This window comes from Pangasianodon hypophthalmus, chromosome 14 (genome assembly GCF_027358585.1).
Source record: "Pangasianodon hypophthalmus isolate fPanHyp1 chromosome 14, fPanHyp1.pri, whole genome shotgun sequence".
NCBI lineage: Eukaryota > Metazoa > Chordata > Actinopteri > Siluriformes > Pangasiidae > Pangasianodon > Pangasianodon hypophthalmus.
In genome coordinates this window covers 16,222,995-16,249,321 of record NC_069723.1, presented here as the reverse complement: position 1 = coordinate 16,249,321, position 26,327 = coordinate 16,222,995, and the positions used below count along the sequence as shown (strand labels likewise).

Here is a 26,327-nt window from a genome sequence, read left to right as displayed (position 1 = left end):
GAAAGAGAGAGAGAGAGCGAGAGTTATTAAATATTTAACGCTTACAATAAGTAAAATATAAAATTGTTTTTAGCATAAAATACTATTGTAAAACAGTAGAATATTTGTTACAGTAGAACTTAAATAAATAAACTGTAAGCTAATTCATCCAAAAACATAACAATTGAGCTCTAAAATAATCACAAAATTATTTTAGACAAATTAAATAAGCCTGCTTTTTCATTTCTGAATCATAAACAATGCGAAACAATGTGCATTTTTGCCTGTATAAAGTGCAAGCTCATTTTAACTGTTTTAATTGTGTGGTTTTGTAACCATATAACCTATAACATGTTTCAGTTGGTCAAGAGATGATTATTGGTAATGGCACACGCTCACCACGAAAGAACACGTGACCAGCATGTGCTCTATGTATTTTAACTCCACGGTATGTGCAGACTGGGTCCTCTGGTGTCCAAACAGTGCAACTGCATTAAATGCATAATTAATAAACTGTTGATACTGCACATGTCAGAGTTCGGTATTGTTGATTATGCTGGCAGAGCTGCATTTGAAAAGCAGAGATCAATAGTGTGACCTAAACAGCTAGATGAGCTAGATCCTCATAAGCATGGTTTCAAGATTCAACCAATTAACTTATAGCGAAATATTAAAGTATTAATATCACGTCAAATTTGCACTTACTGGTATTATGTTGTCAGCAGTACACTAACAAAAATTTTAAAGTCTGCTTATTTTCTAAACAAGTTGAACAAGCTGAAGGACTAATGATACATGTTAAAGATATCCAGCTTTGCCCAGCATCAGGGCAGATCCGTATTTTATTAACATGACTCATGATTATTCTGGCAGAATATGTGAACGCAGTAACTATAAGGCACTAAAATATGAATAAGTGTTAATGCCATAGACTAGGAAATTAACAAACAGAAATAAATTTTTGTCACTAGACTGTTATTAACAGAAACAACATTGAATATTAAAATCTGAGGACATTTTTGTTTATTTAGCCATGAGGCTATGCAACCTGAAAATACAAAACTGTAACCTTGTGTATAAGGTAATGAGCAAGGGTAATGCCTTTTAATTCAAACACATGGCCAATATTAGTTCACTCTCAACATATGTCCAGATTCCTGAGGGAAAGGGGAAAGCATTTTCCGTTGTCTTTACTTTCATCCTGTAAACTCACTGAATACCATAATAGCAATGTTTCTCAAATCAAGCTTAGGCTAATGAGAACATATGGAACAAATTAACAGACTATGCTGAGTATTAAATGCTACAAATGCCATTTCAATGCTACAAAATAGATTTTAACAATATACAGAAAAATACCTGGCATAATACACGCTGCTATGGTGTACAGCTTCAGCAAAACAAAAGCAAATATGGAATCTTCTTCACATAATGGCAAACATTAAAGAGCAGAACTCTGTCAATCAATCCTAAAAACTGCACATATGCAAGTTGAAACTTACCTTGCCAGTTCTGCGCAGACTCCTCAATATTTTGTTTCTCTTAGGGTCCTCACCCTCTTCATTCAGAGAATTGTCCCCTTTCTGTATCCCCATCTCATCCTCTTTGGTTTTGGGTGGACCTCCAAGCTCATCATCACTGCCAATGAAACTTGTGCGGAAATTACTGAACTTGCCCAATCGTTTAGAGCGATCACGGTATAATCGTGGCTTAACTCCAACAGTAGACAGCTTGCGCCTGCGCTCTAGTGAACTGCTGTCTGCTTCACTGTCTGAGCCATTGCCTCCACCATTAGAATGGCTCTTGTTTGCATTGCGAATGGTAATGATTTTACCCTGTGTGCTATCATGTGGGACTGAGTAAATGTTTTCCTCTTCTGTGGGGCGGGGCTTAGGTACAGCATCTACTGGCTCAGAATAATCAGAAGGATCATAACCACCATCACTGCTTGGCGGCCATGTGACTGAAGGTAATGAACGTCTGTTACCTCCATGGTCCATGTAGGAGCCGAGACTAACTTTCCCAAATGTAACTGTAGGCTTGGGTCGCACCTGTGGTGGAACTTTGTTGTTAAGCTTGCTTTCAAAGGTACTGATTTCAGAAATGACGCTGAAGGTATCGCTACTTTCCAGGTCAGAAAACTTAAAGCCATGAGTCAAATTGCTATCGTCTCTACAGATGGGGTAAAGTGGTGAGGGCTCGACATCATCTTCAGAGTCCAGCAGGGTGATGCTTGGTGACCCGCAACGAGGTGAATGGACACTCTCATTGGTACTGCAGGCCTCTGCTACATTGTCATACATATGTGTGGCCTCTACAATGGTCCTTTTTTCAACTACCTCCTTTAAGAAGGGCTGGAAGAGATCTATTCGATGCAAGCCACCCACTACCCCACCAGATCCACAGACAACAGAACTGAAACGGCAATCAATTTCATGAGCCAACTCCTCCCCTTCAGCCAGTTGATCACGGGCTACCTCAGATTCTGTTAGCTCTGCTTGACTCTCCCCAACTGCCAGCAGCTGCACAGGAATAATGTCTTGCACTTCACAAAGGAAGGCGCAAAGTGTTTCCATGGAAGCTTTGCGTTTTGCTGAGTATACTGCAATGTATCCATGCACTAAACGGCTCTTGCGTAAAGAAAAGGTAGAATGATACGATAGCACAGCTAGGTTAATGGTTTGCCTTTGGCCACCAATAGTAAGGTCCAATAACACTGATGTGCCACTAGATAGGTTGGCGGAGGGTCTACAGTGCTGAGAATGTAAGAATGGTGATAAAAGTTGGTCTACATCATAACTGTCTCCACACATGATGCACATTACAACATGTAAATCAGCCTCTGAAGTCTGTTGAGCATGAGAGTCTCTAAAACGGGCACGTGGAGTCTGCAAAGGAGGTGAGCTACTTCCAAGACTGCAAGAGGGTCTCTGTACATCCAAGAGGCTTTTTAGGACTTGGTTGATCTGCTTTTCATTTAGATTGCGTGCATAGCCTGCACCTGGGGAAGCAGGATCCAAGTAAGTGCATTGCAGCTTTCCAGCAACCTGTTGCCCTTGAATTATTAAACTTTGGGCAGTTTCTCCCCCAATATCCCCAACTGATCCTACTCCTCTCTTGGTGATCAGTAGGAGTGACATGGGGAGCTGTGCTAAGCTGTTATCCCTTCGACCAATGGTTGATTCTCGAAGCTTCTCAATGCTTTCAACAACATAGGACAATGATTCTTTAGAGTTGTAGAGACAGAGGCATCCATGTGGTGTAAAAGTAGGTGTGTGAAAAGAGTTAACTGGTAAACGTACGTTGCCTTCTATAGGCCGCAGAGCCAGCTCGTATGTTTTTCCATCCAGTGTATATCGGTCGTCACTGGTGCACATTGCTCTGATCTCATTGGCTAACTCTCTTGCAAGTCCATCTTTTCCAAGGATTACAAGATTAATCCTATCTACTTTTCCCTCACCATACAGGGACTTTAAGGTGCCATCAAATGCATATCGAGTAGGAAATCTTGTGGCTAAGATTTGCTCAATCTTGCTGTCCACACAATAAGGACTATTAGGGCAGGTCTCCTTTGTTGGGTGGTACACAAAATGGATATGCTTGAGTACTAGAGCATCCCTCTCTGCTTGAAGTTTCTGGAGAGCCTTAAATCTCTGTTCCTCTCCAAGAACCTCTTGAATAGCACCCATTTTTTCTTTACTGGGTTTAGCATCCACCTCAAGCTCATAGAACAGCTCAGAGTACTCCAGCAAAAGCTCCTGGAAGTCCTCTTTGGCTTGGTCAATAATCTCCTTCTGATGCTTGTTGTAGATATCTAGATACTCTGGTTCCTCCAGCCAATGGTAAAACTCCTCATTCATTATAAAGCTGCGGGCCTCCTCCCAAGGCTTGCCAGGAGTAACAAATGGTGACGCAACCAGTTTCTCTTTGAATTCTCGACGAATTTCTGCTCGTTTTCTCTCATTTCTCAGGTGCTCTAAATGACTTTCATAGATGTCTTCTGCAGCTGGGGTTTCCAAAAGATCCTGGGGTATGCGCTCATCTTCCATGTTATCTATATGTGGAGTAGTTTCCCATGGTGTGTCATCTAGTATAACAAACCACTGTGAGAACCCACGCTTTGTCTCCAGAACCTTCTGTACCCCTGACCAGCTCAAGTGATCAATCTCATCTAAATCCGGTACCAAAGTACACAGAGCCTGTGGAAGTGTACTAAGATAAACTTTGCGCCGTTTTTCTATGTGTTCCTGTTTGAGCCTGTGCACATGTTGCTGAAATAATTTCTTGGCTTTGGAAGTACCCTCGAGGAAGACATATTCTTTGTATTCAGGGGAAGTCTGCATTCTGCGGTTGATGTTGGGCCATGTTTCATTGTGGTTCTTCACAATGCAACTGACAAGCCACTCATAGCGGTCCTTAGCAGATGCTATCTGCTGACTCTGCTGCTTCAGAGCCTCAAAGTAGGGGATGATCTTCGGTTTTCCTCGACTCTTATCTATCAGCTGCACTAGGGTGAGGAAGGCAAGGTCAACATTGACATTAGAGCGTGCTGAAGTCTCAACTACCTGCAGATTTTTCTTGGCTAGAGCAAAGGTGTGAGAGTCCTTAATATATCGCTCAACTCCCTCATCACACTTGGTCAATACAAGCACAACTGGTTTCTTAGTCTTTGCTAACTGGTTGTACAAGTTGGAAACAAACTTCATCTGGTCATCAAAATTACGGTTCATTCCCCTGCTTACATCAACACAAAGAAGGAACCCATCAACAAGAAGCTTTCCTTCAGGCATTTGTTTTTGCTCAAAGTCCTGTTCAAGACCCAGCTGATCAGTACAGAAATACATGAGCTTTTCAGCAGAGGCCAGTTTGGTGGAAGCTGCCCTCTTAATGTAAGGCTGCAGTGCAGTGCTTCGATGTGGCTGAAAAGTCTGGTCATCAATGAACTCCGTCTGCTCCACCACATGCATTCGGCATTCAGGTCCCTCCTCCAGTGATCGTGATGCCTCACCCCAGAACAAAAAGTGGTCATTGTTAACCACACGACCACCAAAGTCACTAGTGCTCAGAACAGAGGTGTGGTCCAAATAAAAATCATCAGCACTGGGGCGTACAAAGCGATTACAAAGACAGGACTTCCCTACCCCACACTGCCCTTTCTCTTTCTCAGTCCCGGACAAACCTACTACAACCAGGTTGTAGGTTGGTGCCCGGGCATCTTGTTTTTTTGCCATCATTATCGACTGAAACCACTCATCTTGCCATTCCCAGAAGCTCTAGTTGGAAAGCTACTGGGTTGCTATTCCATCCAAGCACATCCAGGACTCAAAAAAGGTTGGGGACAGTGTATTCAATACTCTTAATGGCCAAATCTTAAATACAGAGTCATTTGTGCACTTAGCAGAAAAACCCCAAAATTCATAAGGCGCCTGTGGGTGGTTGGGGATTTGGGAGGAAGGGGAGAAGGTCCAATGTGAATCTAGAAAGGTGTGATAGAGGCAGAACTATCCCAGCCCATCTCTTCTCAAGGGCTCGGTAACACAACCAAGGTCTTGGGTTTGTTCACCTTGAATATATGCCTGAAAGAAAGAAGAAAAAAAAAGTATGAGTAAATTTTCATCACGCTGTCTTTTTTTTTTTTTTTTTTTTTTGTATGATAATGTTGCTATTAACCCAGGAGGTTCTGGTCATAATCATAAAAACAAAAATGAAATAACTATACCAAAAACATTGCTAATTGATGCACATGTATAAAAGATAATTAAAAGACATAGATATTCATGGTTGTTGTGTGATTGTGTACAATTTGTTATAGGCTTTGAATTGTTTGTGTACAGTGTGCATGCAAGCCTTCATAAGCACTTTAGAACTAGTTGTTAATTAAGCAACTAGGGAAGCTAAATGACACTGGATACTTTCCAGCTCAAGAATGAATTTTCAGTAAATTCTAACAAATTAAAAAGTAAAAAACTTAAATAACATAAATCATATATGCCTCAAACTATCTGCAAAAGCTTAAGAATGTAGTATAACAAAACTGAAACTACACTTAAATTTAAGGAAACATTTTCTCAAACCACTAGCAACACTAAGTCTTTTTAGAGAAAGGAGCTGAATTTGAGCTCTCTTTACAAAATGAGGAGGGTAGACAAGGTTACCATGTAGGTAAATGTAATTAAAAATAATTGGTTGGGAATATTTTAAGTCCTTCACAACAATCCTGAAGTGTATTTTTTGCCATCTGAAATAAATGGCAAAGGTTCACCATAGACAGCAGCAATGAGGACAAGTTGATCATTCTTCTCCTAAGTAAACAAATGAAAGAAAATATAGTACAATATGGGACACACCCAATTCTTAAAAAAGGGAGCAGTACCTGTTCATATAAGTTACAAAATGAAAATGGAATAACAAAATCTGTGCTGGGAACATCAGAATGACTGTGGGCAAGTTCAAAGTGCTACTGAGTATGCTGCACCATCTCTAAAAATACAACAGACAAATTACCAGGAACTTTTCTTATTGTCTATTGAGTATAATTTAAATTATGTGGAGCCATAATACTGCACTGGAATTTCCACTAAAACACCATTTGCCAGTTTCGTTCCAGCTCAGCACTAACACAGTTTCCTTTGAGTTAATATTTTTGTAGTCCCCACGCTGCTTATCATACACTTCTTTGTGCACAGTTACAAGAGTTCCTGACTGCTGACGGTTATCACATGAGCTGTCCATGACATGACACAAACGTCTACATCCCAAAATCAAGAGAGTTATGAAAAATGTAAAACCCCACTGTTTCGGCACAGCATTACCGATCCTTGCATTTGTTTTAAAATCTCATAGTGGGGTTTTTCTTTTTTTTTGTGCAAAACATTCGGCATGTTCGGCATGAATAGGCCTTTATACTACGGCTGAAGTCACAAAAGCCTGCCAAGCTCAACGAGAAGCTGAACAACACAGACAAGGGGTATAGTCACTGAACAGAGTCACGCAGAATCAGAAATCTATGCCCTTTTCATTGTTTGTTTAGTGAGTATTTCATTAAAACAACTGTGGATCATGAATATGGCTTTCCAATAGGTATTGATGGTTCAGAACTTTAAAAATACATAAAGCAGAACTCTGTGCCATAAGCATTCTTCTCATAATAAAAAGTAGGTTGGCATGACAGTGAAAATAATTCTCTAAAATCCATATTAAACAAGCAAAACTTTGCTGGGATTTAAATTTTGGAATCCTGCTAGAAACCTGAAGTGAATTTCTTACACCATGACAAATTTAGTATGCAGCGTAGACTTTGCTATTTATAGCCAGTATTTCACAGCAACACAAAGGGAAATCTATATCAAAAGCAGCCACTCAGAGTTTTGGCATTTATAGAGAAAACATGAACCAAAAAAAATTGCATCAAACATCCTATAATATTGACAAGCCCTGTAACAACACTTGGATGATTACTGGCAATCTGCAGGTCAATTCCAGATTTGTGATAAGGCGAAGGGATTCATGGTTTATTCATACAGGACTCCCAACAAAGCTTTTTAGCAGTCTTGTGCTGCTGTGTGATTACCCAGCAATCAATAACCACTAAGCAAACACAAAGTGAGCTTTTGCGGCCTCACCTGCAGAAGTACAACTGAAAAGCCTGTAACTGCAGTTCTACTGCCTCCACCCACTCCCTGGAGCATAAAGGAAAGAAGCTTCCATGTGGTGCAGTATCAAGGGCGGGTCAATCCAGTGTTATCTTAAGAATGCAGGTGGGGAAAAAAAAACCTGTACAAAACTGACTGCTGACATTCACCACTCTAGCTTGTCTGATGAGAAATTCATGAACATGCACAGTACCCAAGATAATCAAATGGTCATTGTTAGCCCTGTTATAATAATTGCTGGTCCTGTTATAATCCTTTAACTGCCACTTGTAGGGTTTTTCTAATCGTAACCTATTTGAGCTCTGGTAACAGAAAGGGAACACAGCAGGCTAAAATTTAAATCTGTTCAGCTCAATAACCTCCTGCCACTGAGGCCACAAATCATATCAGTGCCCATTTTCTTCTCCCCCCGACACTACATGACCCACTTCTGTTCCACTCAGAGACTGCACTTCATAAATCATTTTAACTGTGATCACAAATTTTGGCTTCCTTAATTAATTAAGCATAGCCCACTGCGTCACTGGCATGAGTAGCTAAAGTTATCTAATTGGTTAACTAAATATCAGTGTTTATTGATTCTGACATGTTAAATCATAACCTCCTCATTTCTGTGTTTAAACTGTCTAACCAATTGATGGTATGACATTTATTTTCTGACAATTTTAGAATTACGGCAAAACTAATGCTCACCAGACAAGTAGGCATGATCTACAACAGCAACAATTTCCTTACTGTGTTTATATTTTAAAAAATTAACACTTGATTAATACAACTAAGTATCAGTCTTATTTTGAATCAATATGTATACCTTTGAAGGCATTTTATAATGTTTTCTTTATTTAAAATGATAAATGATAAGATAAAGCGCAGTAAAACTATTTAGTTTCCTAATTTGGCTGAATAATTGTGATAAATATTCATGATTTATCAATATAAATGATTATCATTTTAACCATTTTCATGCAACACTACCATAAATATATTCTATCAATTACTAGGCAATAAGGATTTGATTGCATCATCTAGACAGATTGAGGGCACAGAAATGCCTTATTCTGTGTAATTTAGCAGGAAACAGGTGGCACTGCCGCCACTGATTTAGCTATTTAAAAGTTATTTGAAAAATAATTTAAAAAAAGAATAATGAATCATATGAAAACACCTCTGTTTTTATAGTGAGCTCTGGAGTAGGAATGACACTCTAGGAAATGGCCACAACAGCTGCTTGACTACAGATTGGCATAGTCATGTGAGCATCACTCTTTCTCTCTCTCTCTCTCTCTCTCTCTCTCTCACACACACACACACACACACACACACACACACACACACACACACACACACAAGCCTACTGGCCCAGCCTAAATATGAGAGCATGAGAGCAGTCAATTAGGGCAGCCAAAGCAACAATCCATGCAATGCTCACGGGTTCGCAATCAATCGAGCAAGTCATTTGTCTAATTAAGGAAACCCCTCTTAATCATCTGCCATCCACAAGTGAGGTTCGGAAATGCTTGTTCAGTGTATGCAAGCATGGTCACATCTGGTTGATCACTCCCAGTTGAGTGTTTGTACGGTTTTCCGCAATGCTCATACTTGGCATGCAAAGCAATACTCAGGAAATTTTATAAAACGAGTGCCAAACAAAATGTCTGGGCTCCTTTATTCTGTTTTGTTGCCACACTAAGACATTAAGAAAGTAAGAGACACAATTCTATCGGAAAGATTCTGCAATAGGAAATTGCTAATGAATAACCAGCAATGCTTCTTTAGTAATATAAATTATCTATTGTTTGAAGACTTGCATATGCCTTAGTTCTGTTAAATTCATACTTACTGCTTTGATAGATTACTGATTACTGAGACACTAAAACTTCTCTGCTGCACTCTGCTCCACATGAATCACTTTTTCATTTACCCCTCTGACAGCAGTTCTTGCTACCACAAAAAGACATCTACTTTGTTTGCTGTTATCTTAGCTTAAATTGGCAGAATTATTTGAATCAATACAGAATTAATCTACGAATGTTGGTTTTTAATAGCAAACTCAGAGACCGTAAAATTGGCTTTGATAAAATGCTCATCTTTTTTCATTCTCTGAAATCTGCAGCAAATTTGTTTTCCTCAGCACAGCAGTCTGTGCTGAAGTATTAGCCTGGGGAGTCAGAAACCTAAACCTGTCAATCAGCAGGCGCATGTCACTATTCACCAGTCAGAGACAAGATCTGTTTGCATCCATATCCATATTTGGATATAGCCAAACTGTATCCGGCCCACCAAAGATAGGCTGACAGGCAGCTGGCAGGCAGCTGGCTGGCCTGAGGCCTTCTGAGTGTCCAACAACCTCAGACATGTCTGCTAACAGATGAGAGTAGCTTTGGGCTAGCAAAAACCTGCAGCTCACCTGCAGAGCAGCAAGGTGAAAAGGACTGAAGTGTGTCACTTTTCTGGCTGGATCGTGCCCCCTAAGCAAGAGCCTTTTGACAAACAGGCCACGTGTGGACACAAGCAAGCCGAAAACCATAACGATGAGCAATAAGAGTTACACGAGTTTGTGCTTAGCACTGGGCATCAGGATAAAAAGGTGCTAAAATTTTGAGAGGGAAAATTCATTCAGGATCAGTGCATTCCATCAGGTTCATCAAAGGAACCACTGCTGTTTAGGACACAGTAAAGACTTGATCATAGAGACAACTCCGGATGGCCTTTGGAGCCTTTGGCTGCTCTTAAACACAGGTCACATTCCATACGCCTCAGCCTGGCCTGCACATGTGCATGAGAGCTGTTAAAATGGCCGAGGCTAGTGGAACTGAGGCTGGAATTTGCACACGCAACACTCCAAGTCATCGAGGTCATGCTGTTCGATGACTGAGCTGGACTCTACTCACAGAGCTGGACTCAAATTCTGACAGCTTGAGATGAGTACCTTGTGTGAGAGCTTGAACTTCATGCTTTTAGTGACATAATACAGATGAGTTAAACGCACCATAAAAGTAAACGTTGCATTCGGATACCATGAATGACTGAATAAGTGAAGGAGAGAGAGAAAGAGCTAAGAGAAGACTTAAGGGAAAAAGAAACAGAGCAAATCACAGGATGGATAATAAGAAGGAACACAGTTTATTCCTCAATGCTTAAAATGTAATGCAATTTAAGCATCTGCTTTGCTGTTAAATTGGACAGCTGTGTCCACCATCAGGATCTCTGTAATCTGCCCAATTCCATAACACAAATTTATTGCCTTTTGCCATGCAAGCCAAGTACTTATGCTTCACATTGCTTTACAAATCACAAATTGTATGAGCCAGTATGATCTGAATGAATGCCAGTAAAAAAAAAAAAAATAAAAAAAAAAAAAAAAAGAGAGCGAGCGCAAGACAGACAAAGGCATCTTTGGGTGGACTACTTCACAATAGGTTCTGAAGACAAAAACTGTTTCAAGGACTATAATTACACCAATACCAATACTATAAAAATTCCAATAAGGCTGAAAACAACCATTCATTTCCTGTTAAAGGTCTGTCCAAACAAATGCTCGCCAGCATAATTACAGAGGAATACTAGTATGTCAGTTTAGTCTTGGTCCACCACAACAAGTGTGGAGCATCAGTAAAATCAATGGAGTGTATTGTAAAGGTACTGAGGAAGTCAGTGTGAGTAAGAGGATATTAACATATAGTAATAATGTGCTGCCTGGACCATTATCCCCAACAACATATCACTGTAATAAAACGATGATGGTATTGCTCGAGTCATCAGTTTGTGATGAAATAGTGCCAGCACCTGCTCTGTGTTATCTTCTGGAATATATACAGTGCAGAAAATGAGATGCCATTCAAACAGTCGATTGGCTCCTTCCATTTCCGGCCTGTCCTTGGCAATGCTATTTCATAAAAAAAGAATCTAACCAAAGCTGATATTGATGATGACAAACTAAGGCAACAAAGGCACAAACACACTTTAGCTTGACGGATGCTTCTTTCCAGCCCATTCCTCTCAGTGAATCAGTACTAATCTGGTGCTAAGGAGGATATTCTCTTATTCCATCTCTCTCTCGCTCTCCCCTTCTCACTCTCTCGCGTGTTCACTCTCAAGAGACCTGGACTCCATTAGAGTGTTGCCAGGGGCAGTGAAGGAACGGAGCCCTCGCACGGACAACACTTCCTGCACGAGAAGAGGTCTCAGCTTAGTGAGAAAGACGGAGAGACAAAAATGGGGGAGGGGAAGAGAATAAGAGAGAGGACTGGATTGGAAAGAAGGCATGAAATATTCAGTGCAGCTGTAGAGTGGGTAAGTGGAGAGAGACACAGTGTTATTTATATGCAGTTCAAAGAGACCAACACCTTATTGTGCTGCTGAGGCCTACAACAAAATGACCCTTTATTCATGAACGCAGCAATTCATTAAGCACTGGTACTATTACACATGAGACAAATTATAAACTACAAGATTACAGCCAATGAAGTGACCCTAAGCTTTATAAAAAATCTGATTACTGGAGTGTACAGGCTAGTCAAAGTGTGAAAAAAGTCACTGCAGTGTACAGGGGTGGCTGATATAAATGAGCTAGCATTAAAAAAAAAAAAAGGACATCAATATAATGGTTCAGTTTTGGCATTCACATCTGATTATTTACTGTTAACAAATGTTTTAAGATAGATTATTTTGGACTTTTGTGGAACCAAGGTCATAAGTGAGACTGGGGCTGATATCTTTCAGGTCCAGACTGTATTCATGCAGCCTATCAGTGACAGTTGTGTTAGGTGATTACACAGAGTGAAACAGCCTCTACACAGCGGTAACCCCCTAGCGAGTGTAATGAATGAGAATGAGGTGGATTATTTACTCTAACATCCTTTTCTTCCAAAAAAATGTCTCTGGAAGACAAAACTAAAACTAGACAGACTAAGCACACATTCAGTCAAAGTACAAATTACACAAAAGGACAGGTGACATAACCATAACTTTTTTTGTTTTGAACTAAAGGGTTACACTTTTCTGTTTATCATGCTTGGTATTTGAAGGAAACATGACATGAAGCCAGTACAGCACTATAGACTTGATACATTTAAAAACTTTGAAATCATGAATGCAGCTGCGTATTTGTCTCTAAGTGTGTGTAAATAGTTTGCCCCACATCATTCTTAGTATGCCTTCGATGAAACCTCATGATATAATGCTCAACTCTAATAGTTTCATTGTTGAGCTACTGGTAGAGATCAGATTGTAGCCTTCCCATCTAATATCACTAGCAGCCATTACTGGTTTCCTGCATTCTTTTAAGAAACAGGGTAAAAATCTCTTTAGATAATCTGAGTTATTGTTGAACCTTACAAGCAAGTACTATTGTGTCATAAAATATAAAGCCAATCGTGTGACTAACATGCAGAGGATACACTGGGTTTACCAGGAAAAGGCACGTGTAGGGTTGAGGATATTTTCTTTTAGCATAGTTTTAAGATTTCGGGATTTACAGAGGAGCTGTACATTTCTCTTTCAGAATTCATTTCCTAATTACATTTTTCCCGGAACAGCCATGCTGAAATTTATTATACATCTTAGAAAATGGTCTTAAACTGCAATCTGACTAAAGCTTTCAAAGGCAACAAACTGTGCACCTATTCATATTGGCATTTATGCATTATGCACTCATATATGCATTCATTTCTAAAGGATACCTAAAAGCACATACAAACATAATCCACATCACGTGCATCACTCATGCACCATCACAAGAGTTACAGTCCTGTGTCAGACGGCTGGCTAGACAGGGGACAGTTGTTGCCTGGATTAACACCATGTCTGGATTCAGAAATGTTTGTGTCTTTCTATCTCCGGCCCTGTAAAAGATTATCTGATGAAGTTCCACAGAGAAATGCAGCACTCATGAGACCAGGGCCAGAGATTTTAATTCAGCCTGACTTCTCTGCCAATCCCTTCACCAACAAGAGACACTTTGCCCTTTTTCAAACCTCAGCAAATATCAGTGCCCCCCTGCTGCTCATATAACGACAGAAACATTTAGTTGAATGGGCAGTTCGGAGTGCAGGCAGCAACACGAGTTCATTTCCTCGTGCTGAAAAGCTTGCAGTGGTTGGAGCGGCTGGTGTTTTATCAGTAGATTTGAGCTAGTTGGCTCAGCCAGGTCCGGCTTCTTTCCAACATCCTTATTGTGGACACACACACACACACACACACCCACACACCCCTCCTTTCTGTTGTTTTTTTGCAAATGTGTTAGAGTGATTACTCTCTCATCTCTTCCAGTTGTTGCAACCTTCCTTTTACACTGGAGGGGAGCCTTATGCCATGTCTATATGTTAATTCTGATGCAAGAGGCAAACAAAAAGTCTGGTTTTAAACTCCATTCAGCCCAAGGCCTGGGAGAGGCAAGGCAGAGAGGCACAAGCCAGCCTGGCCTGCTCTGACAAGCAGAGAAGGAGAAGGAAAGAAAGACAGATAATGACATTGAGGAAGAAAGAAAGAGGAAACCATAGAAAGCAGGCTCCTACCCCTTTTATCCTAACTCCCCTCCAGCATGCCACATTTTCCCTGTTTAATACGAAGTTAAGATCTTAATGGTGTGTTAGTTGGTACTTTTACTGTGTTTGCGGTTGTCGTATTCATCTTATTTTTGTGTTAAGATTACTCTTTACACATCTCTACTGTAATTTTTATTAGTCTTGAATACCCCAATTCTCAAAACAATATTTCTGTACTACCCTATGATAATACTGTCATGCTAATGCACAAGTCTTGCTCAACTTGAGAGAGAAAGATAGTCCAAAGGGCAGAGCAGGCAGCTACTACCTGGTTTAACTCCTTTGCACCACTGTGGCACGTTTGTGATAAGGACACTAAATATAACTCCATAGGGAGAGAAGTGCGATGACAGCTATTAATCCGTCGCACCAGTGCATAGCGCCTCGTAACTGATAGCAACTGAGGCTCCTTCTTTCAGCCATCAGTGGCAACCTCCACCACTTCACAGCAACACACACCTCACACTTGCCACAACTTTCACCCTCTTGCATACTATATGCTCTTTATATCACAGACTGCTCAATGCAACTCCTCCATAGCTTTCAGTTCACTAACTGTATACCACTACAGACACTAGGGATTTCAAGCAACGATGACAAGGACGCTACTGAGGCTTGAAGAAAAACTGAGCTGTACTGTGTATGCGATAATTTGTAACATATGCTCTTTCTCCACGACACATAAAATTGAATCAATTTTTCTAAAGATATGGTATCATGTATCAGTACAAACCCTTCCTGTGAGATTAGTTTATCTATTAATGCATTAAACAATTCTTTTAAAACAATATTTTCTTAGGCCAAAGACTGTCAAACACTCCGTTCCACCATAGTGTTAGAGTTGTTTCTTAGTGATTTTGGTTTCCATGGCTACGTCACGAACAAAGATTTCGTTCCAGTTGCCAAAGCCATCCCTACAGCCGTCCTTGCTTAAAGTCCCTATTAGCGTGCAATACAAGGTTATATGAACAGTAGGGGCAGTAGTGAAGAATCCTGGGAGTTTTCTTTCTGGATCATGTGGTTCCTCTGTCTGAGGGGTCTGGCAGTTTACCAAACTGTAAACAAACAGTGTAAGATTCCTTATCCTACAATGGAGGAACACTATGCATGTAGTCGGCTGTCCAAATAACAAACACACTCAAACACACTCCCCTCCCCAAACACACACACACGCAACGCCTCAACAAATCACTTTCAACAATGCAGGTGCAAGCACAAAAACACATTCACTACTAGAAGTCTCTTTCTCACAAACACACACACACACACATCAAAAATGAGCACAAAAAGCTGCAATTATGACAGCAGTGCCGCTTCCTCCTTCAGAAACAAACACTCAATTCCCAGCTGCCATTTCTCACGCTTGTGGCAGAGATTAAGGGTAATTGGCTGGTTAATTGGGCTGATGGTGCAGGTGTTTATGATCTACATTTACACTATGGCTTGCCAAGCACAAGCACTCAGGGGTCACTGGTTACTACATGGCTACATCGCCTCGGTCCAAAATATTAACCCAAAAATCTGTCACTATGTTAGTCACAAAAATTCGGAATAAAAGCTGCATACACAAAACAGGCAAACATACAAAGCCAAGTATTCTATGTAATAAAAATGCCTGCCTAAAGGCACACACCACTCTGCAACAGATGGCTTCCACACACATACTCTACATTTATGCCACAACATATGGTTAAGTAGTGACAGCGAACATACACAGGCACAAGACATTCACACAGAAACAAGTCTTGTCAACACTTAAACAGAGATTAAATTACAAACATATACACACACTAGCCATTTTAATAGGAAGATCTGTACACATGCTCATTTATGCAGTTATTCAATCAGTCAATCATGTGGCAGGAGTGCAGTGCATAAAATCATTCAGATACAGGTCAAGAGCTACAGTTAATATTCACATGAAACATCAGAATAGAGAAAAATGTGATCTCAGTGACTTTAATCGTAGTATGGTTGTTGGTACCAGATGGGCTGGCTTGAGTATTTCAGAAACTGCTGATCTCCTGGGATTTTCACACACAACACTCTCTAGAGTTTACACAGAATGGTGTGAAAAACAAAAACATTCAGTGAGCGGCAGTTCTGCGGGCGGAAACGGTGTGTTTTTCAGAGAGGTCAGAGTAGAATGGCCAGACTAGCTCGAGCTCACAGGAAGTCTACAGTGACTCAAATAACCACTCTTTACAACTGTAGTGAGCAGAAATGTATCTCATGTCAAACCTTGAGGCAGACCAGCAGAAAACCACATCGGGTTCCACTCCTCTCAGCCAAGAACAGGAATCTGAGGCAAAAGTGGGCACAGACAGTTATATTTTTGGGTATATTTTTGCTGCCAGATCATTGGCTGATTGGATAATTTCATGAATTAACAGATGTACAATTGTTCGTATTATTAAAGTAGTCGGGGAGTGCTCTACCTAACATGACAGCCTAGGCAAGCTTAGCTTATTTTCCTAGTATAGCTGTCAAAGTTATAGGTAAAAAAAGTTCAAAATGTTTGAATATTTGCCAGAATTCATCTGCAGTGATATCCAACAAGTTTTCCCATATCGGCACACAAATGGGTGCATATGGACATGTATCCACTGGAAAAGAGTGCATTTTCATGCATTTCCATTGAGAAAGTGAGATTTCTCATAGAAATGGAAGGTTTGACGCATCAAAATCACGATCTCTGTCAGCTTTCCATTGTTATAGGTCTTAGAGTGACAACCCAAGATGACTATAAGACAGCACTGAGCTTCAGTGGCCAAACTCTGCCTGTAGTTTTTATTTTACATCCTGCACCAGTTGGCCCTTGTCAGCACTCATCATCACACAATATCTTGATTTGGTGTCAGAGGCTGGAGGAAACAGAGGGTAGACTTCAGCCAAGGGAATCAGTGCATCATAGAGTAACCCAACCTCAATCCTGTCATCCTTGCTGATCCTAGTTCTACAATATTGACTTGGTGTGTCAGTGTCTACCACTTCACAGATTTATAAAAACAACTATAAAAACTTTGGGTCCACTTGTCCCTTTAAAGGGAAGAGTCACTTTTAAATCAATACAAAGTTATTTTGCCTGATCACCTTGATCCTATGACGAAACAACTGTATCCTGGTGAGAGTGGTCTCTTCCAGGACGACCCTGCCCCATCCACAGGGCACATAAGTTACCGAATGTTTTAATGAGTATGAAAATTGTGTAAATCATGATATGGCCATCACAGTCACCTGATCTCACCCCAACTGAACACTTATGGGAGATTGTTTAATACTTTCAGATAGCTCTCTCCACCACCATCCTCAAAACATCAATCTTTCTTCTACAAGAATAATGTTTCAACCCTTCAGTACAGTTCCAGAGACTTGTAGAAGCTATGCCAAGGCGCGTTGGTCTGATGGCTAATGGTGGCCCAAAACTTTACTAAAAAGACGCTATATGCTAGGTTTGCCTTTGATTTGTCACCCGTCTGTATACATCACCTCACACTAAACGCTGTTAATGTACACTGTAAATGTATCCTGGAAGATAATTCTTCTGAAACATGTAGGATCATGTGGTTTGAGATGCGCTCTATACACACTACGCTCCTCTAAAACAATTCCATAACAACTCAATATTCTGTATCTAAGAGAAAGCACATGTGAGTGTTACAATTATTTTTTAAAAAGAAATCAATATGCCATGTGAATAATTGCAGCTACTGAAAAAAACATGGCTGGTTTAGAAAAAATGATGGCTTTCAGATGTCTCCACTGATGTAGCTATCAGATTTGCTCCAGTGGTTTTCTCCAGGTTAATCTCATAACCTGCATACAGAGCAGTGAGAGACTTGAGTGTAAATCTAAAACTGTAAAACTGGTGTAGACCAGAAATGCATACGGTTCAATATTGCAATTGCTTGGTCTATCCAAAGTTTAATTCTCTTCCATCTCCTATTAAACCAGCACCAAATAAACAAGTCCTTGATCAACTAGTTCAGCAAGAACAGGGGTGTCTGGTGTTATTCTACTGCTGTTACACAGACAGGTCATTCATAGTGGACTGTGTTACTCCAGAGAGGTAAACATATACCCAATCTTAACTCAATACACCACACCTGAACAAACCCAAGACCACCATCATAGTGTGTTCAATATATTGTGTTTAAGTTTAAATCCATCTCACAGAGAGGGTTTAATACAAGTCTTGAAAGTCTTGCTTTGAAAAGAGAAATCTCTTTCTGATACTTTGTATTATACAACAGTTAGTTCCGGTACACTAATCTGATTGGTCGAGCGGAATTCCAACGTGCTTATATTTAGTATAACCGCACTGGGACGTTTCACTGTGTGTATCACTCCGCTCATCTGTGTTCGCCACATAAAATTCCACTTCCTAGTTCAAAACCATTACTACACTGGTGTTAGCGACAATCAGCGAACATGGCAAACAATACTTTTGAGGAATATAACTTTGGATTTAAAATATGAAAGCTCATTTTTTTTTCCCTCGGGATTTGGGACTATTATGCTGAAGACAAAAAGGAAAGCCTCTGTAAGTGTTTTCGTCACTGAGCAATTTCATTTTTGTACTTTGTTCTGCTAAAGCTCATCTGGTTGAAGATGAAAAGGATGAAGCGATGCCACTTTTACCAAAAGCACCTTTAACAAGAATGTACAAATCAATGTGAGCTAGCTAGCAAGCTAGCCAACATTCTATAAAGTGAGAGTGAATTCTTTGGGCTCTAGTCCCACTAGAGGAGCAAAAATAAACAGAACATTTGGCCATACTCTGTCTGAAATGTCACTTACTCAATATTAATTTCTTGTTTATAGAACGGGTGTATAGCAATATCGCACTCGCAATCATGCGGTTATACTTACTATTGGCACGGCTGGGATTACCTACAGCCAAATCACAGCCGTGCCAATATTCAGCATAACCGCACTCTTGTTCATGTGATATTGCTTAAATGTATTGCAGTCCAGATAAAGTAGAATTGGTGCTTAATTACAGTGGGCCAGAAACAGCACTTTAACACACCTGCCTGAACTCATCAGCTAATTATCAGGCTCTTGATGAGTTCATTCAGATGTGTTGGAGCAGGGAAAACATCACACTGTGCAGTGCCATGGCCCCCAGGACTAGTGCGTGACACCCCTGCTGTCGAGAGAATAGGAGCTGCTGGAAAACAGTGGAGAAAGTGACTTGGGTAGGAATAGTGACAATGTAATGATCTGAATGGGGGTTAACGTGGCTTTAGGAACAGCTGAGCAGCAGCAGCTCACTAATGGGCTTTGGCTCCTTAAAGAGTGTTGAGGATTGTGTGAACATGTCCTGACATGCTGCCATTTCTTAAAGGGGGGGGGGGGGGGGGGGGGGGGGGGGGGGGGGGGGAGTGATGACTCTGCGCTTTCACCTACTTTTCAAAAGCACAGGGATTCTTAAGGGCCACATGACTTCACATAAGCCTCATTCACACTTCGTACTAACATCCGTCTCGGGTGATCGGATCACAAGTGCACAGTGCTAAATGCAGGTCTAAATGCAGGTCTGAATGAGGTTAAATGCTTCTTGTGATCCAACCACTCAAAGTAATCTGGGATGCAAGTAGCCACATTGCATTTGGAATGTGAATGGCAATGCATCCTGATACTTCCCCGACATCCAAAGTGACTACATTATACTGGTTAAACCTTATATTCAACTGTGCATACCAGCCACGCAGCCTACTTTCATATGAGTGCTTATTACTGTTCTCAACACTCAGTCACTACTACATGAAGGCAGACTAGCTGTACAAGTTAATTGGTCTACTCATTCTCACAGATATTCTTTATTTCTACAGTTTTAGCACCTAATGCTGCTTCATTATAAGCAATGTATGACATTACTAATTGTTACAATTAATTTTGCAATAATGGTCTTGATGCTTTACAATACACAGTGTCCCAAAAATCTCCACTCATAGGGGACTATGTAAGCCAGCATCACTTCTCGGTTGGTCCGCAACACTTCCAGTCTTTTTGAATTTGTTAATATGTTTGGCATGTTAAAGCCCATCACAACCTTGTGACAGCTTCCCTATCCAGCCATGAAAATGCTTTCAATACGTTCTTCTTCCATCATCCAAGGCATTCTTAAAGGCTATCTAAAAATATAAATATAATATAAACTAAGTATGAAAGATTTTGGAAGACATTTTGCTAAAAACTATTAACTTCCCCCATGTATAGAGCCTTTTGGGACACCCTGTAGTATTTATGGTGTGGAAAGTGCAAATTCTGAGTCTGGCAGCATACAAGACGGCATTGCTAAAGGAAACCATTATCATTAATATAATATTGCAGAATGGCCATATAAAAGCCATCAAGCACAAATGGTCAGAAAGAACGCAAATAAATCTCTCTTTTCATTTGTGTGATTGTTGAAAGCACACGATAGGTCATTAGATGAACAAATCCTGCACAAAAAGTGAAATGAGAGTATGAGTAAAGCTTTTATCGACTGATCTAAGTGCCTGATGATTTAATTAGGAAATACCATCCAATGGCTAAATATAAACAGTTTGTGTTTTTGTTTGGTGTTGGTTTGTAATTTTAAACTGGGTTTAGGTTTGTTTTTAAACTGATGGCTTGTTAGATTTGGAAACCCCTCGTACTGACAAAATGCAATCACAAGTCATCACTGGAGACACATTTGAGACGCATGAAAATATCAGGTGTGAACGGTTAGCCATCTTGGCTGTGATCGGATGTGATTGAACACCAAGTCTAAACAGGGCCATACATAGGGCCAAGAGACCATTCAATGCTAACCTTAAACAAGAGTTAAGAACAGTGTGAGAGGTTAAGAAATGAGAGAGAATGAGTCATTCTCGTGGGAGAGAGTGCAAGTGATACAACTGAAAACACCTGAACTTGCCACAGTGTCAATTAAAGACAGTGACTTTTTACTTGTTGCCACAGTAACCAGCTCTTACAGCAGATAGCTGCAGAAATGTTTCCTATTAATTTGGTTTAGAGTGTGAATCATTCAGGAGAAACAGATTTTTTTTCTTTATTACAAGCACCACATTTATACATTTTGCTGTCAGAAAGACAGAAACTAAAAGTGAAGGGGCAAAAATAGTGCATGTAGGAGTGTGAGAGTGTTTTTTTGGTTCTGTCACACTAGACTCTGTCTTCAGCCGTTGCAAAAACTGCCCTGTGGCAGCCAGAGGTTGGAGGTTTTTTGTGCTTGGTTGTCCATTTTAAATGGGCAGTCAGATGGGGAATACCATTAGACCCATCTGCTGTCTCCTTACCACAGCAGAGCAGCTGCCCACAGACTTACTGAAACCATTACCGCCACTCCAAGTTAAATCATGACCACCCTAGCAGAGGACAATATTAACAAGATGGAAGCCAATTAGAGAATCTCAACTTTCCATGACAAGTTTAATAACAAGGACACTGGTATCAATCCCACATGGCTAGATCCCCAGCGTCAACAGCATGAAAACTTTCACTGGAATAAAACCCAGCCAAACGAGACGAAACTCTGATGATTCCGTTCAAGCAGCAGGATACTGCCACAAACCTCCTCCACTTCATTCTCACCCAGAGAAATAGGAAAGCAGCTGGTAACTAACACACTGGAGGTTCAGAGACTCAAAGCAGCAGTTTCTCAAGACACCTCCAAACAAAAGGACTAGCAATCTACAACTTGTAAAGAGATTTATTATAGAAAGTGCTAGCTTTGCTGATTTGCACTAGTTAAAGTAGGTCAATGTGACACTATTGGGAGGGTAGGTGAAAGATTTTGCCCCATTTGTAGGATGTGAGTGAGTAAATGAAAAAAGTGTAATTTTACAGTGTTAATCCGAGGTTGATCCTGCTAAAATCCTTTGCATAGCTTTAGTATGCCAACCCCTAATTCAATCAGCATGCTTTTACAAACTCATGACTGGCACTGCCTCCCACTAACACCAATTTTCCCAGGCCTTTTTTTTTTTTTTTTTTTTAAGCTAGGCTGTCCACATCTTCATCTCTTCAGACAATCAGTATGTTTATAAGGCAGGGTTTGTGACACCTTAACTAAAATGATCAGTTTTGTAATGACCGTCATGATGTAGGTGGTCAGAAACATTTCATGCACTGATAAAGACATCCATACAAACTCAGTGTCCCTCAAAGACCCAATGCTTCCCAGAAGCTAATCGCATTATATCTTTTGTGCTCTTAAGAAGCAAGAAATGTAAAGCTGTACAGTAACCTTCATCTGTTTCTGCTGACCGCTGAGAGACCCTGTTTGGCATCAGTTTCCCCCTTAAAGTGCTGTAATCCGACAGCAAGCAGTCTGCAGGCCGACATCTCCCTTTTCTCATCTCTCTTCAATCGATCTGCATTCACTGGCTTCCACTGTCCACCCAAAGCTGCTATTCTTTCCATAACTAACCTCTCTCATAGTCAGTAATCATCATGGGGGATCTAAAAGGATTACACTGATGGCTGTCAGTTAGTTGGGTGGGTTCACACAGTGGTGAACAGTTTATGTCCAGAATCTGATACAAAGCACCATAGAAAAAGGAGGGATAAGAGATGAGTTGATTTATTGATTTTTCCTGAGATACAGAGAAATTTCCTTAAAGTCTTCTTGAGCACAGTGACTTTGAAAGGCTATTTTTATAGTGTCATTCATATAAGGAAGGAGAAAAAGAAGCAACGCCTTTGATAAACCTTTACACATACTGTCTTTTTGGAGTATAAACATCAAAAGGAAGTGGAGAGAGAGAGAGCGAGCAGCAGAAAGACTGGTCCAAGTTCTCGTTCTGCCATTACTGTTCCAAAGCAATTACAGGAAAAGAACGAAAATGAGAATGTTAGAGAAAATGGAGGTGTGCATTAAAGGATAAGGAGAAGAAATTTAGGGCAGAAATCTTGAGTTTTAGCAAAAGCTATAAAAAACCTACAAAAGCCTAAGAGATGTCAGGTTTAATAGATATAAAGTGAAGATTTAGCCCACCTGGTGGGTGCTTGATTGCCTTTTGGTTGTTATATTCTCTGCTCACTTTCAAATGCTTTTCAGAATCCAGTGCAGCATAATTTAACCCCCACAGAGCACCAAACCGACAAAAAAAACACAACAACATTACAGCTGCAAATGTGATTAAACATATGCCTTTAGGTGGGACAGCAGTGGTGCAGAAAATGTAATCAAGCAGGAACTGAACCCAGCAAAATCTACTCTTTATGCTATTTTGGAATTGAATGTGACTGATGTTTTATATGCATAGTTAAATCCAACTTCAGAAGTGGTCACTTTAGTAAATATGGCCTGTTCCAGGTTCTTATACTGCTGAATACAGCTTTTAATACAGTTAACCATGGGATTCTCCCGACCACCCTCTCCACTGTAGCATCATTAAAACTGCACTAAGATGGTTTAAGTCACAGTAAGTCAGGTAACCAATGGTACACCTCCACATTGATCACAGTATTCTGAAGATACTTGGTCCTACATGTCCATCCTTCAGGAGAATGCCGTGGTCTCAGCACACATTTCTGCTCACCTTACACACATTTCTGCTTACCTTACACACAGCCAAAATGAAGGATCGCCACCTCCAACTCGGCATTTCCTTTCCCCCTTTTAATGCATAAGCCTATATGATTGTGTGATTATTATTATGCCTATAATTCCATTAACTAAATGCCTGCACTAATTCCAATTTTTCCACTTTTGACAAGATACCGATGTCAGAGCTCTAGCTCCCAGCCTATTCTCTGCAAGCTTCTTTGCTAAGTTATGGTAAACATTGTAGGCATGACAGTGGCATGATTTAAAACAAAAATATGTTCTGTTTTCACATGCACGACCTGTGTTGTGTCAGACAATGTCATATGCTCTCATGGCATAAAATATGTCAGTGGATCAGATGAGAAAATAAATCAAATTCAGTCCAGTTCTGATAAAGCATTCCAAGCCAGTACTGGTGTATCCCTAACTACGTATTTTTATGCACTGGTCGTTTCTATTAATCAGTCTTTGGCTCCAGATTGTCTGAGATGAGGTTTTCATTTGGTCAGGGTGAACTGAAACTTAGCTTCCATTTTGAAAGGCTCCAGAAAAAAAAATAATAAAAAGACACATTTTATAATCAGCAGTGCAGATCAGTGCTCACTATGATCTGACTGGAAAGTTAACCACAACAATAGTGTTAAACCATGTACTGTATGATAGATTTTTATCTTTCTGAGAAAGAAGTTGGGGCATGTTACAAATATGCACTGTACTGAAGGTCACTGTAGAAGGAAGGATCTGTTTTGCATTCTTGCCATAGCAAGCAGACAGAAGGCAGCAGTAAACCCTCTGGCAGAGATGGAGTTGTGACATTAAGCCTTTTTTAAGTATTCATTTTTCTTTTTTCTTTTTATTTATTTATTTTTTAAAGTTCTTGCCAATCATGTTCATCAAACAAATCAGAAAAGTTTGGACAGTGAAACTCAGATATACACTTTCAAAAGACTCTTGGTCAATACTACCAATGAAGGCAACCTTGGGGTAACAATCGATGATCAGCTTCTTCAAAAAACACCTAAAGATTCAGCTTCTCCGAGAACAATACGATTGTGAAAACACCCACAACTCCCTCCCTTTGAGCGTGTGTCTATGTATATATTTGTCTATCCTTTTGTACTGAGATGCTATTACCTTCAGATGCAAACTAGTGCAAATTACAGTTACTCATATATTATATATTGGTATTTTTATGCATTATTAAGCATTATTAACATCATGTGTAGTTCAACTGACTGCTTTATGACCAATATTAGTAGCATGCCTTTGTACTAGCATTTACTCCAACTGTCTTTAGTTGCTGTTTCCTCAGTTCTTCCTATAACTTTTTTCACTGCACTTGCTCCTAGTCAGTGCAGTTCTGCAGCACTAGTACTGACGCTGGTTGCTCAAACAGCTATAGTGCCCTCCAGAATTATTAGCACCTTCATGAAAATGAACAAATAAATAACACAGCATAAAATAAAGGATATTTTGAGCTTCAACATAAGGGAATATTGTTAATATTTAATACTAATATTTCGTGATGCCTGAGAATAACAGCACTGAGTGTCTTCTAAAGTCTAATAAGGTTGGACACACTTGTAGAAGGATCCTGGTCCACTCCTACATGCAGAACATTTTAAGCTCCTTTATATTCTTGGACTTCCCTCTTCTGTACCGACCACAGGTTTTCAGTAGGGTTCAAAATCAGAGACTGAGCTAGTCATCGCAAACTTTGCATTTGTGTTTCTTTATGCATTCTGGCATTGACTTGGAAGTATGTTTGACTTATCCTGGTGAAATTTTCATAAGATTTCACTGACTTAATATGCATGCAGGGCATAACAAATACCTGAATACCTATTACAGTATTTGCATACTGGCGCCTCAAATGACTAGGCTGGTATTCAAATATCGTGCACAAGTTCTGATAGGTCTAAAGGCTATAAAAATAACTGGTGTACTGTATTTTGTTTGGATATTTTTGGGATACGTGTTGCTACTTGTTCAACACAAGTCTCAAACAACAAGATAACTAATGCTGTCGGTGCAGACAGAATTGCTCAGCAATATAACTAATGAATGTCTTGAAATCTCCGACAGGCCAAAGGAAGATCCTTTCAGAGCTCTGAGGACACAGATAACGGCAGAAAGATTAGCCAAACACTTGCTGGCAAACATAATAAGCTGTATGGAGTCACTGAGAGATCAACGCCGCCCCTTCCCCTGTGAACTCCAGTACTATAATACTTTATTTTATCGGTCAAGCTGTCAAAAAGACCGAAGACACAATTCAATTTTATATCTATTTTTATGTCTCACTTCTGCTATTCTGATTCATAGGGCCCTTTGTATTCAAGTTACTGATATGAAACTTCATAAGTCCCCCAGAGCTATAAACAAGGCCTGACTGCAGCAGTAATAAGCAATAAGACACTAAAACGGCTTGAAAATGGATTTGCCTACTTGACAGGGTTATAGAAAAGTTCTGATTTATAAACACAAACAATCTCCTTCTTTTTTGCCTTTATCTCTCATGGAGATTCTGGTACAACAGGAAAAGAAGCACTAACTATAGACATGTAGAAGAGAAGGATTTTTGACAGCATTTCAAGAAAA

The 26,327-nt window shown here is 40.0% G+C and overlaps 1 protein-coding gene across 2 annotated transcripts in view; it reads right to left on the bottom strand.

The window, feature by feature from the left end:
• The window catches only part of arhgap35a (Rho GTPase activating protein 35a), a 70,382-nt gene that overhangs the window by 23,816 nt on the left and 20,239 nt on the right, over positions 1–26,327 (bottom strand). For both annotated transcript variants that reach the window (XM_034310740.2, XM_026934874.3), the window contains one exon: positions 1,482–5,555. In XM_034310740.2, the coding sequence (XP_034166631.2) occupies positions 1,482–5,213 (3,732 nt within the window). In that variant the 5' untranslated portion in view covers positions 5,214–5,555. The remainder of the gene's footprint in view (positions 1–1,481; positions 5,556–26,327) is intronic.